Source organism: Eucyclogobius newberryi, unplaced genomic scaffold (genome assembly GCF_026437365.1).
Source record: "Eucyclogobius newberryi isolate DKJ021-1_F unplaced genomic scaffold, fEucNew1.0.hap1 SCAF_15, whole genome shotgun sequence".
In the NCBI taxonomy this organism is placed as follows: Eukaryota; Metazoa; Chordata; class Actinopteri; order Gobiiformes; family Gobiidae; genus Eucyclogobius; species Eucyclogobius newberryi.
Window position 1 is genome coordinate 17,670,946 of NW_027315779.1, and position 15,527 is coordinate 17,686,472.

At 40.7% G+C, this 15,527-nt stretch overlaps 1 protein-coding gene across 18 annotated transcripts in view; it reads right to left on the minus strand.

Annotated features, from left to right (window-relative positions):
* Positions 1-15,527, minus strand: part of msi2b (musashi RNA-binding protein 2b) — a 293,043-nt gene that overhangs the window by 202,378 nt on the left and 75,138 nt on the right. For all 18 annotated transcript variants that reach the window (XM_072446482.1, XM_072446479.1, XM_072446469.1 and 15 more), the window contains exon 6: positions 2,916-3,008. In XM_072446482.1, coding sequence (XP_072302583.1) covers positions 2,916-3,008 — 93 coding nt within the window. The remainder of the gene's footprint in view (positions 1-2,915; positions 3,009-15,527) is intronic.

A 15,527-nucleotide genomic window follows, 5' to 3' on the forward strand; every position in this document is an offset into this window, starting at 1 on the left:
AGATGTAATAACTGCAATATTTTTCTTGAGGGTTCACAGCTGCTGTTTTTAAATTCTGCAATTTAATAAGAAGTATTTCGTGCTTTTCAGATTCAGGTTGCCAGCGAGGTGCCTGCTTTGATTTGCTGCCTGGAATCCTCAAATCAAAGTACATTAGGCTAGCCTCTTCTGGTCTTGACAAATGCTGAATTGCGTTGCAAGAAGCTTGTGCGTGTCATAATTTCCTTGACAATGCTGGCCCTGTGATGTGGCACATATTGACAAGGCTCTGAGCGGTCGTGCTAGCCTCCCTGCCACCACGCTGGCTAATGTCCTCCTGCCTCGCGCACAGACAGAGGCACAGACTGTTGACGGACTGACAGACTGACAGTAAGATTCTTTGGAGAAGAAACTGAATTAATTGGTTCTTGCTCCTGCGTCTGAGTCCTGAAGGCTGTGCTTGTGTGTATGTGGCAGTAATAGTAGGTTGCATTGACAGGAAGGTTATTTCATAAATCCTGGAATGGGGAAAAGCTACAAAACTGAAAACGATACCTGTTTCTGCTTCTTGTCTTGTCGTGTCATTGCCCACCACCAGTATCTGCTCTCATTTTTCTGTGTGCTGCCAGACACTTAAACCCGCGCACACCTAATCATGCTCCCACATAAATACACTTAATCGCTGACACGCTGGAGCAGGGCGCGAGTCGTACCTCAGACACATTCAAGCATGCACAAGTAGGCTATAAAAGTACACACAGAAGCATGCACGGGATCACGGCTCAATCAGTCTGATTTGTTTGTTTCCTCCTAAGCATTTGAGGATTCCTTGAGGAGGGCAAAAAAACTTTGTATAATCAAGTCAATTATGTCATTCAATCAAGTCGCAAAATCATCTCAAGCCCTTGCTCGGATCCAGTGATTGCGAAGTCGTTGGGAATATTTTCGTGCTAAGTTCTATTGTGCAAATAAGCCATCTTTTTTTTTTAAATGGGGAACAGCCGACCGGGCCAATGGTGGGGTCTTCAGTAACACTTGTGCAGGGGGGGGGAAATTGAAAACAAAGCCTCTTTCACCTTGGTAGGCTACCAGCAAAGGAAATGACACAGGGATTTAAAAAGCTGGTTACATATTGTTACTACCTCTAAAAAACACTTTTGATTAATGTATAACAGCTCTTTTGTCTCCTTCAGGATGCGGTACATCATGTGCCCGTGAAAATCCATCCGGAGTGAAATTGTTTAAACTCAAGGTCAAGTGCTGATGTTGGAGGACTGTATCAGCCGAAGGTGACCTTGACTGATGTGCAATATGACATGAGGGAAATGGATCTCGGCTCAGCGTGGGCAAATTATCTGTGAAACGCTGCCACTCTATTAAAGGCTGTTTGTGTGTGCGCGCGCCCAGACCTCAGTGTGTGTGTGTGTGTCATATACATGTCCTTGTAGGTGATAGGGTGTGGAGGGGGGTTGTGTGTGTGTGTGTGTGTGTGTGTGTGTGCGCGAGTGTGTATGTGCGTGCGTGAGCTCAGCTGGGGGTATCGCACATGAGAAGCAGTGGTGGCACATAGTCCAAATAATGATGCTAAATGTACTATATAGCTCCAAGGGGCCATATACAAGAACTTGTTACATCAAGCTAAAGAAATAAATCTTATTAGTATAATTTCTTTCATGTTGTACGGTGGGGCGTCACACATTATGACGATGCAGGAGGACTATCAAAGCTTTTATCGTCTGTATATGTTTGGCTGTGCAATATGTGTAATGTATTGGGTCATATTTTTAACATTTTTTGAAGGGAAATGTTGTATGTGTTTTAATAATCCTTACACTGACTGACACCATTAAGAATCCTGTTAACAAGACTATCATTATTTAATGTTGCTTAAGTGCCATAGAGGAGATTTGTCTTAAAACGGTCTATATGGGCCAAGCAACAACAGCGCTAACAATTCAGTTGAGCCTGGGGCTATTTTCCCCTGCCAATTTCCAGGTGTGATATCATATGCACCCTGCGAGTATACAAGGAGACAAATGGAAATGTCACTGGTGCACCCGCCGGCGCATGTACCGTGACAAATTATGAACCGTGATCAGTCAATGCAGCTAGTCAATGACCTGTGTTTGTAAATAAAGATATAACATCCTTGTCGGACACATGGCAACTGGAACGACAGGAAGATTTGGCAAACAGGAAAAACTGTAACTAATACACTTTTTAGATTTGTTCTAGTGTATCCTGTATCACAATGATACAAAATATATGGTCCATATACAAAACTACCTATTTTGTTATTTATGGATTTTTTGACTATTTTATTTTGAAGAATATTACGATAATCCCACTTAGTACACACTATCTGACACCGACATATTTACATAAGTCTTTCAAAGTTTCATCCGGAATTTTTTAATCAGAAATATACATTATAAAAGAAATAAAATAAAACAATATTAGCTTTAAAATCAGTCTCTGTGTGCACAATTAGGGATGTAAATGCCTGATTATCAATGAAGTGCATGGTCATTTCTAAGGAAATGGGGCCCCCGTTGTTGGGGGATATTGCAACATAACCTCTAAGCACTCAGTTTCCAGAAGGCTCTTATTTAAGTTCTAAAACAAGTTTACTTGCTGCATATGCCAACATTTTGTGTGACTCAGCGGCTCTAATTTTTCTCTGTCCTTGTGATGCCACGGAGCAGCTCCTCCTCACACATCCACATCTGCTCACTGCTCACTTATGGCACACTATTCGCCCGGGCAAGCTCTGCACCAGCTCAGATCTCAAGTCAAGCCACACATGAAAATCACCACTGCCGACCAGACAATCGTAACCTGAGAGCTAGCGGGGATGAAAGCACATAAGCTAATTAGGGAGTTCCAACAAGAGTAACAAGCCAAGTTAAAATAACAAAATAACAGAAAAGTCTTACCTTTCCAAACTGTTCAAAATACTGCTTCACATCTTCCACTACTGTGTTTGCCGACAAACCTCCCACAAATATTTTCTTTGTTCTTGTGACCATCTGCAAAGAAAAGAGCCAAAAATGAGAAACAAAACATTGCATTTATTGTATTCTTTCAAAAGTATTTGAGCATAATTTTAAAACCATGCAGAAAGAAAGCACAATATTAAAAGAAGAAAAAACAATGCAAAAAAAAGTCAGAATTTTCTCTTAAAACAAGAAGTATACAGTTTATGGTGGCGTGAAAAAGCCTAGACACTCTAGTTGGATGCCTATTCTTTTGAGATGGCATACGTCTTTGACGCCCTGGACAGAGTTAGACTCAAATCCGCTTCTCGCTGTCTTGTGAAATGACCACTATTCGGAGAAATAACTGACACTCTGGAGAAAGCTCCTGATCAGTTGATGCACAGCGAATTTTGCAGAAAGTTGAGATTTTACAACTCAGGGTCTGACACCTGGGACGTGTGGATGCTGGATTTTTTTTAAAATGTAAACGCAACACCTTTGACGCCACTGTCTGAACGCACCATGAGAGCTGCACAAAGCCAATATAAAGGAGTAAGGACACGCCACTACTAGACACGAGACTCTCACGCACACAGTTAAAGCTTCCAAACCAAATCAATGTTTAGTGTTAGTAACAAGCAAGGTCAACTTGTTCAAGAAAATCACAGCTACAAGGAGCAGTGCAGTAAATTTTCCTCAGAATGACATTTCAAATGGAAATACTAATGAAAACAGGCTGTGGCAGAATTTAAGACCTCCATTTCATCCTTTAAAGTTTCTGTTTATCTTCTTGCCAAACTCAAAAAACAACAACAGAAATAATTTATGGACTTTCAAAAAACAATTAATGAGAGCTGGAAGATGGAATCAGAGTGCATTAAAGCCTCATTTAGCTTCAAACAGCTCGAATATTAAGGATTATTACCCACGGCATCAAAAAGGGCACAACATCTGCTGCTGAAAGTATGTGCTAAATTTAGGAGGACGTTTTCTCACTGAAATATGGTGACACGTTCAGATGAGCAAGGACTATTTCTTGGGAAAGATTACATATGTCTTAAGCAGTGATTCATGACAATTACATGACTAATGCAGATCTATTCCAAGCACACAGTAGGATAGTGTAGTGTATCTGTAAGCAGTATTACAACTGTGAAAGGACATCTGCCTTTGACTGTGACCACACTGGCCCTGTTCGAAGGTCAGACCTTAATCGGCCTACATTTTGTGTCTCTAAAGCATTAATGGCTCATGACCAAAGGCACTCAACAAACTATTCCACAAATAAGTTCACACAATGGGAATTTTCTCATAATTGGGTAATAAAAACATGAAAACAAAAAAGGCAAATCCCCTATGTTGTCAATATGGACACCCTTGGTGTCTAAGGTGGGGTTTGGGTTCAGTTCCTCACCTCATTTTTTGTATTGTTTGTTTTTGTAAAAGAAAAGAAAACAAGAAAAGTAACCCACCCATACTTGCCGGGACAATAAAATATATGTTAACCCTAAGTCTTATTTTGTGTTGCAATGGCGCAAACCTTAAATTAGACATTGTAACATATGATAAATAATTAGTACATTAACAGATGCATGTAATTTCAGTTGTCATCTTTGCACCAGACTGAAGTTAGCTTTAAATATGAAGGGCAGGTTTTTAGTAATACATTATTGTATGGTAATACAGTAATTTAGAACAGAAGCTTGCAATTGTATAGAATTATAACTAATTTTAACCAATATTAATTAATTACGGTTCAAACAACTTGACGTGTCATGTATGCGTGGTAAAGGCACAAAATATAACATATAAAAAGCTTATAATTCCATAATGTAGCAAACTGCTTTCTCCCAGTGGGGCATGAGCAGTCATTTTGTCTATGCAAAATGAGGCTGCTGCGAAGTCACGTCTGCTCTACCATAGAATCAAACTAATTATGGGGGCCGGATAAACAGTCTGAAGATGCACAAAGCAAACAATCAGGAGGAGTCTACCTTGATCAAAATGCTGACCCAAACACTTTCCGTCTCTAAACGAGGTTACACAGAGAAAAAGTAACAACATTGAGCGGGTGCTGAAGTAACCATCTGTCAAGTGCTTTCCAGGTGCACCAGTCTCTGAGGTTGCACTCGCATGTGTGCTGCCTCCCACACACACCGTACCACTGCTCTCCCAGCTCCACATACACTGCCTTTTATCAGCCTTTATACTGGTTTGTAACTTAATCAAGTCTTAAAAGTTACTACATGACCATGGTTTAATGCAAAATGTATACATTTATATAATTAATTTCCTTAAGTCGCCCTTTTTTGTTTAATAATCCATGTACATAACTCTGGACAAAATCTTTATCTCAGCATAGATGTTGGAATGTGTAAGACCAATACATATATTTATTTATTTATTTACATTCACATACATATGGAGATTTAACTTTTACACCTTAATACATGTGGGCTATGTCTTTGGACAGTATTATTATGTTGAAGTACACAGAGGATGGCCACACTCCTGTTCGTACAACATAATCACCTTGCTTTAAGGCAAGGATTCTAAACACCATGTGCATGTTTCTGAATAAAACAATGATTTCACTGCAAACGTTGAAATGAAAATAGTGCGTGTTCAGTAACAGAACATAAAACATATGCTCAATTTCTAATTATAGATGATTTTTTTGTTTTACCTCCACATGTTCCCTGCTCTAGGTTAGCTAAGGTTGAACAGATGCGGCGCAGCACCTATCAGAGATGACGTTCTAGTGACGTGCCTACTCACTACCCGGAAGGGCCCTAAACAAACCCTGCAAGATTTTTTTTAAATCCTCAAGACGCAGCTCTTGGAGCAAATAAAGATATTCACTAAACTCTGCTCCCCATATGAGGCATATTTACAATCCCTTTAAAAGATTCTGGGGAGAGCACTGATATTGATATGGAATATATCGTGTCAACATAAATTAATTATTAATTTATGTTAAATTATATGTTACCAGTTTCCCCTTTTAACCTGCTAACCACTGAATTAAAGCTGAAGTTTCTGTGCTGAAAAGTGAACATTATTCATAGAACAATGGCATTGTGAGTGCAGTGAGTGATTAAATCAGTTTAAGTGAGGTGTTTAAAAAGTGTTCATGAGTCCAACGGCATCGGGAAAGAAACTGTCCGGATGGACCGTAGCCTCCTGCGTGAAGGGAGTGGCTCAACTAGTCGGTGTCCAGGGTGAGAAGGTCGGCTTTGATCCAACCTGTTCGTCCCAGAGCCCTGGAGACGTACAGGTCCTGCAGAGATGGAAGTCTGCAGCCGATCACCTTCTCTGCAGAGTGTACGAAGCGCTGTAGTCTCTTTTAGTCCCTGGCTGTGGCTCCAGCTTACCACATGGTGATGGAGGAGGTGAGGATGGACTCAATGATGGCCGTGTAAAACTGCACCATCATTTGCACTGTCAGCTTGCTTTCCTCAGCTGCTGCAGGAAGTACATCTTCTGCCTGGCATTCTTGATGAGAGAGCTGATGGTGGGCTCCCACTTGAGGTCCTGGGTGATGGTGGTGCCGAGAAAGCGGAAGGAGTCTACGGTGGTGATGGGGGAGTCTGTCATAGTGAGGGGGGGCTGGGGGGCTGTGGCTTTCCTGAAGTTCACGATCATCTCCACTATCTTCTGGGCATTGAGCTCCAGGTTGCATGAACGCAAGACAATCATTACAGATAGGGCTTGTAAACGCTGGGCTCCCATACACACACATACACGTGTGCCAGTGTTCTGGCTGAGGGGTTTTGGCATGGCGGGCCGCCATGCTCCGGCTGTGACCTGCCATGCCCAAAAAAATGCTCCGGCTGTGACCGCGGGCAGCGCTCGCGAAAGGCGCCCACACGATGATCTAGATTGCCGTGAGGGTGAGCGCCATGTTACTTAAGTACTTTTCGCGTGTGCCGCCTGCGGCACGGTTTGTCCCACCGCCATCCTTCAACCTCAGCCCAGCGAGAACACAGGGGTGCGCATGCCTATTACTTGCGTTGCGCCTTGAGACATTTCTGTTTTATATTATAGGTTCCAAAACCCCCACAAATAACTTACGTAGCCATAAATATTCACGGAAACGCTTGATCTTGACATCCCTACCCATCACCCTTGTGTCACGCATGTAAACAGGTTATTCTGAGTTTTTTTTTAAAAAGGAATATTGACCGTAACCCAAATATTGACTAAATATAGTCATAGTCAGTTTCTCATCCCTACATCCCTCTCTTCTTGTCTCATTTTTCTCATCCCTACAACCCTCTGTTCATCTCACTGTTTCTCACTCCTACATCCCACTCTCCTCATCCCTACACCCCTCTCTCTTCATCTCATTGTTCCTCATCCCTACATCCCTCTCTCTTCATCTCATTGTTCCTCATCCCTACACCCCTCTCTCTTCATCTCATTGTTCCTCATCCCTACACCCCTCTCTCTTCATCTCATTGTTCCTCATCCCTACACCCCTCTCTCTTCATCTCATTGTTCCTCATCCCTACATCCCTCTCTCTTCATCTCATTGTTCCTCATCCCTACATCCCTCTCTCTTCATCTCATTGTTCCTCATCCCTACACCCCTCTCTCTTCATCTCATTGTTCCTCATCCCTACATCCCTCTCTCTTCATCTCATTGTTCCTCATCCCTACATCCCTCTCTCTTCATCTCATTGTTCCTCATCCCTACACCCCTCTCTCTTCATCTCATTGTTCCTCATCCCTACACCCCTCTCTCTTCATCTCATTGTTCCTCATCCCTACACCCCTCTCTCTTCATCTCATTGTTCCTCATCCCTACACCCCTCTCTCTTCATCTCATTGTTCCTCATCCCTACATCCCTCTCTCTTCATCTCATTGTTCCTCATCCCTACATCCCTCTCTCTTCATCTCATTGTTCCTCATCCCTACATCCCTCTCTCTTCATCTCATTGTTCCTCATCCCTACACCCCTCTCTCTTCATCTCATTGTTCCTCATCCCTACATCCCTCTCTCTTCATCTCATTGTTCCTCATCCCTACATCCCTCTCTCTTCATCTCATTGTTCCTCATCCCTACATCCCTCTCTCTTCATCTCATTGTTCCTCATCCCTACATCCCTTTCTCTTACATTCATTGTTCCTCATCCCTACATCCCTCTCTCTTACATTCGTTGTTCCTCATCCCTACATCCCTCTCTCTTCATCTCATTGTTCCTCATCCCAACATCCCTACATCCCTCTCTTCATCTCATTGTTTCTTATCCCTCTCTCTTCATCTCATTGTTTCTCATTACTACATCCTTCTATCCTCATCTCACTGTTTCTCATCCCCACATCCCTCTCCCCTCATCTCACTGTTTCATATCCCTCTTTCCTCCTCTTGCTGATCCCTACATTATGCCTCTGGTCTCAGGGGTTATCAGGCTTTGATGCTGCTGCTGGCGGCTAACCCTGAGCCAGACAGCTGCTGATAAACAGCCTGTGTGGTATTTATTACTCACTTTTATCAAAGATAAATCTGGGTAAATGTAAATAAATAAATCAAAATAAACAAGTCAATATTCATCTTCTCTTGTGTCTGCCTTTTCCTGCCAGGCCACTCTTTCTGGGGTTGCCCAGTCCTCAAACAGTTTTGGGCCTTGTTAAATCAAGCCGACACCAGTCCGGCTTTTCGGCCTATACTTTTGACATGCCGATAGGATTTCTTGAGTCCTGGTAAAACACAATACTTTGTTATTTTTCCAGCCAACCTGACAACACAACATTAAGCTTGGCTCTATACTGCATTTCCCTTAAGGGTATAAATACACTGTCTGCTATTATTTGGGATACATGAGAAACAGGTAATGATTGTCTCATCCATCCCGGGGTTCGATGCGTTTGGACAAACACACAACTGGATCGATAATTCCCTCCTGATAATTATTACAACCCGGGCCGTGTTAACATGCAGAGAGTGCATTTCAATCAAGCTGACTGGCTGCATTTCATTTGACACACATCATTTTACATTTAAATTAATGCATATTCTTGTTAACAAAATCATACACCACTATTATAATAAGCACCAGGGAACAGACATCTCCGCACTGCATTTAGAGCAACATTAGTTCTGGTCATTTGGGTATGTCTGATGTTCTACCAACACTCAAGTTTATTAAGAAAAAACGGACCAGTCTTCAACCCAGTCTCTCCCTTTAACCCAATTTTTCAAACATTTAGCCTATTAGGCTGAATGTGTCCTCAGAAATGTGTTTCTAATTTCTTGAGAGTGACTGGGGCTACAACAATTACCACTCAAGTGCATTAGCATGGTAATAGAAGGCAGGCTGGAGATATTACACAACACCGAAAAATGCTAAAAAGCTTAGCTGCTTTTAACAATGACAGACAGAGAGAAATCACAAAGCATCTTGCCAGCTGAAAGAAACAGCCATTTCATGATGTCATTCACTTAAATAATGTAATATAGCCCTTAACCATTTGGTCCGGTGGAGCAGGAGGAGACTAGGGCCATTGTGAACACTGGAATGCAGATCCTCATTAAGAGGCGCCATTATTGGAGATCTTGGTTTTTAACAACATTACTCATACTGGATGGGTAGGTCAAATGAAAGTGTCTGCAGGGACACAAGGAACACACTCAAAGATATGGTTCTAAGATTTTAAGGGTTCAAATATATCACAATTATATTGAAAACAAAATTTGAGCATAAATTTGTAACGTCTGTGATTTTTGAAGTAACATTATTTCCTTTGCAAATAACAAATAACTGCTGGCTTATCCTTGCTAACTCTGTATTTTAGACGTCTAAAACACTGACATGCATGTGACTGAAGTGTTCATTTTGTAGTTAATTTCAATCATCTAATGTTCATGGAGTGGGGGTGTGTCCAAACAGCCTCTCTGTGTGGGCTGGCTCCCGTGGTGGCCAATTAGATTTCTTTCAAAGAGTGGGCACGAAAGGCCACTATCTGTATGTATTTAAAATGTGCACTATGGACCGAATCGATAAAACTTTGATTGCAAATTTAATTACAATTGCAATCCTTTTCAGAAAAATCTTAATATTTTTCCAAAAACCTTGGAAAAAGCCATTTTCCAAAACGACACTGTCAATAGCTCAATGTAAATAGCCCCAATGAGAAGACATTCTACAAGACCTGATTCTCAATAACAATGACAAAATCAACACCTATTTTGATATCACAATGATGATTTAAGAAGTGTCTTTTTAAAATATTTATAATAATAATAATAATAATAATAATAATAATGACAGTATTTTATCCATGTTATCATATTGGCTTATACTAGTTCTGATAAAACTCAAGATCATTCTAAAACTATTCAGGAAAAGTCAAATTTTGTGATGTTCAAATAAGTATCTTGTTCTGAAACTAGTTTTATTATCAACTAGTATCTGATTTTCTATATTTTTGACAGCTCTAAAATAAACAAAATAATTATCACTTATCTCAGCCTTGATAAAATATGCTCTGCTTTAAAGAGTTTTGCCAGGACAAGGATACAACTGCAAGATAAACATATAGTACTCAAAATGTACACTTAATGACTAGTTCCACACAGTGATATAAAAAGTAGATTTAAACACGTGATATTCATATCCATCTGGAGTTTGACAGTATTTGACAAAAACCTGATTAGTATGACACCCGGGCAAAGTGTATGACATATGGCCTCATTAATATGTGAGTCTGGGTATTTACAGTCAAGTGTTCGTGGCTACATTTGATGGCATGTTGTTTTGTGATGTGACATATCAAACTGTGCATTCATTCAAAGATCTATTTATCTTCCCAGTGTACTGTGGCTTGCCCGAGTAAATAAGAGAAAATGTGCATGTTTGAGGCTCCAAGGGACAGTTGTGCCCTCATATCTTCTATAACAAGGTTTAGACATGTCAACTCCAATCTAAGAACTTTTTTTGTAACATGAGAAAATTGTGGGCTTTTGAGTGTGAGTGAACGACTTTCAATAGATACATTGCCCAGCCACAAGGGGTCAGTAAAATGATATGCTAATTTCTTTATTGTTTGTCAGATCATTGAGTGACATAATGATTAGGGCATTTAACCATTCTGATTATGATTTAAGTTCAGGTTAAGTTACATTTTTATTTATTAAGGCAGTTGTAGTATGAAATGGGGGCAGAGACATTTGGCAAATGGTTAAGAACGGAAAGCAAACCAGTGATGCATTGGTGATAAAACCAAATACACGCAACACCTAAAAGCACTCCACCACCAGTGATCACAACCCTATTCATTTTTCATTCAAACTAACAGACTAAAATCTACCATCAGACAAATGCTGGAAAATATATTGCTGAAACAGCACACCAGATCTGTGCGAAACACACAGAGGGGCAAATTGATTAATTGACGTGCCTATGTGCCGTGTTTATTGTGCAAATGATGAAAATGGTCACATCTCAACACTACTGGCATCATTATAATGTTATCTGAGCTGGACTAAACAATATGGCCAGGGGGGAAAAAGTGACTATATATATATATATATATATGAATGATTACAAGATGTGAGCTGTGGCCTCACTGCTCAACAACACACTGCTGCCATTTCTCATCACTAAAAATGATGGGACAAAGACAAAAAATGAGCGCACTTTGTTGTACAAGCAACAATTGTTATTATTTGAGCAGGGGGATATAATTACTGGCATCCAGATCCTGTCTGCGCCCTGGTTCATAAGCAACCAGAAAGCACCAGAGAGCATCTGCCAATGCAATGTGGAATGATCAAAGGCCTGACGTAGAGCAGGCAGACACGACGTGAGCGCACAGCCACGCACTCACAACTCACACACACAGATGGAGGAAACATGGCTGGTCCAGGTACAGGCTGCCTCTCCTCATTTGCATCACTGCAGCTGACTCACAAAGAGAAATGCCAGATAATAAACTACAAACAACATTGCAATCACTTTTGCTTTGCAGGTCTTTGTGCACGAGAGGGTAAACAGAAGCATGGAGACGCTAAACTGGGATTAGATCATCAATGTGTGGAAGGAGAAAGGGAAGATTAGCAGTGCCCAGCTACAAGTTGTAGTCTTGGCTTGTCCACTTGCACTCCCCTACATGCCTTTTTAAAAACTGGTCCAATCTCAGCTCTAGTGCGCATAAATAGATCTATAATTGCTTATTACAATACAATTAGGGCAAAGGAGATGAGGGAAGGAAAGATGCTTAGTGCAAATGTGGAGTGACAGGCCCAAGCGCACAGACCTGGGATTACAGTTGCCATTTGCACACGGACACAAAATGAGCACAATGAGACAGAGACAAAACGACAGGCTGGTGGAGGGAGGAGAGAGGGGAGGCCTGTCAGGCACAGGGCACAAGCTAATGACAACTCTGGCTTCAACTTGCACAGCCGTCTTTGAAGGCCGGCTCTGATGCCAGCTGTGATTGCCACCCCTGCAGGGCCGCCACTCCTATATTAACCTACACTAACAGCTATTCACTGAAAGTCACAGGCCCCTTTTCAGATCCTGACTTGTGCTCGAACCAGCCATCTGCGGAATGGGCCGATGCACACGCGTGTATGGGCCACTGTTTGCATATGGCCTCACTATAACAGTGACAGTCAAGCTGAACATGGTGCTGGTTAGAGCTGATTAGCTGCACTTCCCTCCTCAACCCACTACAGTTATGAAGATTGATAGAAGCAGCTTAGAGCTGATTATAGGGCCCTGGAGATGCATGGGCCATACCCAAACAGCACATTCACACTGCATTCACAATGAGCACAGCATGCCATTGCTAGGCACAGGCCGCGCATTAAGCAAACGGTACAGCAATAAGAGGCAAGAGAAATGGACAAAGCCAGAAGTGCTCTTAAGAGCTTCACAGGAATAGGAATATTATGCTAATTACTTGTGGCCAAATATGGGACATTTAAACAAGCATATTATGAACATTTAACAAATTACCAAGAGAATATTTTGGAAATAAGATGGGATTTTAAGAACTCACTTTTGAGTTTTGGGATACAGCAGGATGAACTCTGATAAGTACAGAGATTACTTTATCAAACACAAGTGAACAGAGAACATTTAAAAAGCAATTGCTTATGAGTGTTGGGGAAGATGCTTTAAAAAATAATTAATAAGACATAACTAACCATTCATTTAGTAGTCAACGATCTAGTCAATGATTATTTTTTTGATTAGTCGACTCGACTAATCAAACAATTATTCTATATTGAGATAAATACATTGTCAATCAAATAAAGGTAAAGCGTATTTATACAGTGTAATTATTAGTATTAGTATTATTTTTACATTTTGATTTCATAATTCAAACGACACACTCGCACACGCTCTTTGCCCTGGTGCTACATGCAGTGCTGAACCAGAGATGTGACAACTGACAACACTCGACTACATGTGAATAGCACCAGAGCCTCAACAAAAAGCACTAGCCTGTGTTTAATGTAGTTTACTGACATTAACTTAAATGCTAACGACCACGGAATTCATATTTTTAGTTATCCGGAACTATCACACCAAAAATATATAAAAATAGAACTTAAATTAATCAACTTTAGAAAATAGAGCTGAAAGTTATATGTCGTTGGCAAACAACAAATGTTTTTACAACTATTCCAAACACATAATTCCTGGAAGGGTCTATATAGTTACACCCAACACTGGATGAAGTTACACTTCAATATGAAACTACTAATACTCGTCTACTTAGTTAATTTGAGCAATGAGTATAATAAAAGCTGGCATTTCATTTTCACCAAACAGCACTCCTAATTAGTCATTATGGTTAACAACCTTCATTTCCTCAATCAGATGTGTAATGAGGTGGAATTAGCACAGTGACCATGGTGACCTGACCCCGGCTGACCTCTTCACCTCTCTGTGGGGGCTAAGCACTTCTCGAGCTAGTGCGGCACAAGCCCTGCCTGACGTCGCCTCTCCTCTTTGCCCTGAGAGTGCCTGAGCAGAGCAGACAGCCTCCTGCAGCCTGCTCCACTCACACATTTGGGACAGGACACTGGCTCTGCCTACTTTGGGCCTCTGCTGCCCCCTCCCTGTCTCTGCACTCAGAATGATATTTGAACAAGGCCAGAAAAGCAAAGTTCATTTCCGAGTGTTAGAAGACACATTTGCCAGAAAGGTAAAGTCCCAGAGGATTAGAGCAGATGCCTGATGAAAGCAGACAGGTCTGATGCAGCATTATTACAATGGTTAGATATTTCTCCATAGAGAGAGCAATATGTACATTTATGTTTTAATAATCAAAGTTCACATTTTATACATTTTGACAAAAAGAGTGAAGCAGGCCTATGAGCTGATAAACTAACTATAACTACTATAACTATAAAAGAATCCCATGTATTTTAGAACATGTCTTTGCAAAACATATTGTGATTTTGATTCGATTGTGATTCATCTTACAACCTTAAGTAGAACTAAAAGTTCTACTTAAAACTAAACACTGTACATAGTAAGCAGTTGTCTAATTGGTCTGAGAGGAATAGTACAAGCATATACATCTGGTAATCTCTGGTTCTAATCCTGCCTAAGCAAATCTTCTGAATTCTGAGCAACCACTACAACTACACTACTAAATACCCAAATCCTTACTCATATCCAAGACCTTCGACCAGCAATAAACCTTCTAACACCTTGTCATAGCAGTCATAACGAAGCCTCCTTGCTGATGTATACATACATATATTACACATTAGTAATGTTGCACATTTTCACACGTTTCTCACATTTTCACATTTCTCACATGTAACCAAATAATATACAAGACTGACATTTGTATTTGAATTAAATAAAAACTAATGCAAAGTCTCATTTAGCTCCACATAAATGTTTTACATAGGAGGATTAGCAGGAGTTGGAGCAATGGTTGAGTAGGATAAGTTTAGGGCAGATATAGGGGAAAACTTGCCACACACTGTCTGATTGAGATCAACTGCTAACGGGACCATTCTATCTGCCGCTGCAAATATGTAAATTCTACACAGTTCGTGGCTTTTAAAAATGTATGCTTTTATCAAATTTTTATAGTCGGAGCAGCTACCACCACATAAATCATTCTAGAACAATAGTGGGGTTATGTGAAACTTTTATTCACATAAAAGCTGTGCTTGACACTTGACACTGAAAAGCGTTATAAATGAATAAACTGTTGCAGAAATAAGTTTCTCCTTTAAACAGATCCATTGCTGTTATTACTGTCTAAATAAACTGAAATTGTGTGTTGTAAATATTTCAATTTACAAATTTCATTCAAGGCCTATGTGTTCAATTAAAGGTTTGACTTCTTTATTCAGTTGCATATATTCACTTTAGTTATTTACATTTAAAGGTTGAATGGACGATTTTTTTGACAATCTGAGTCTCCTTTCCTCGTGGCGTGGACTGCCTATTACTCCTGCCACGTATCAATCATTAAACTCACCTACCGCTCACCTGCAGCCTCGTGCGGATCGTCCCCACGAGCAGCACGTTTCCGTGTGACTAAGCGCATGGATCTATCAAAATATAGTTCCCTCAGTGTACGGA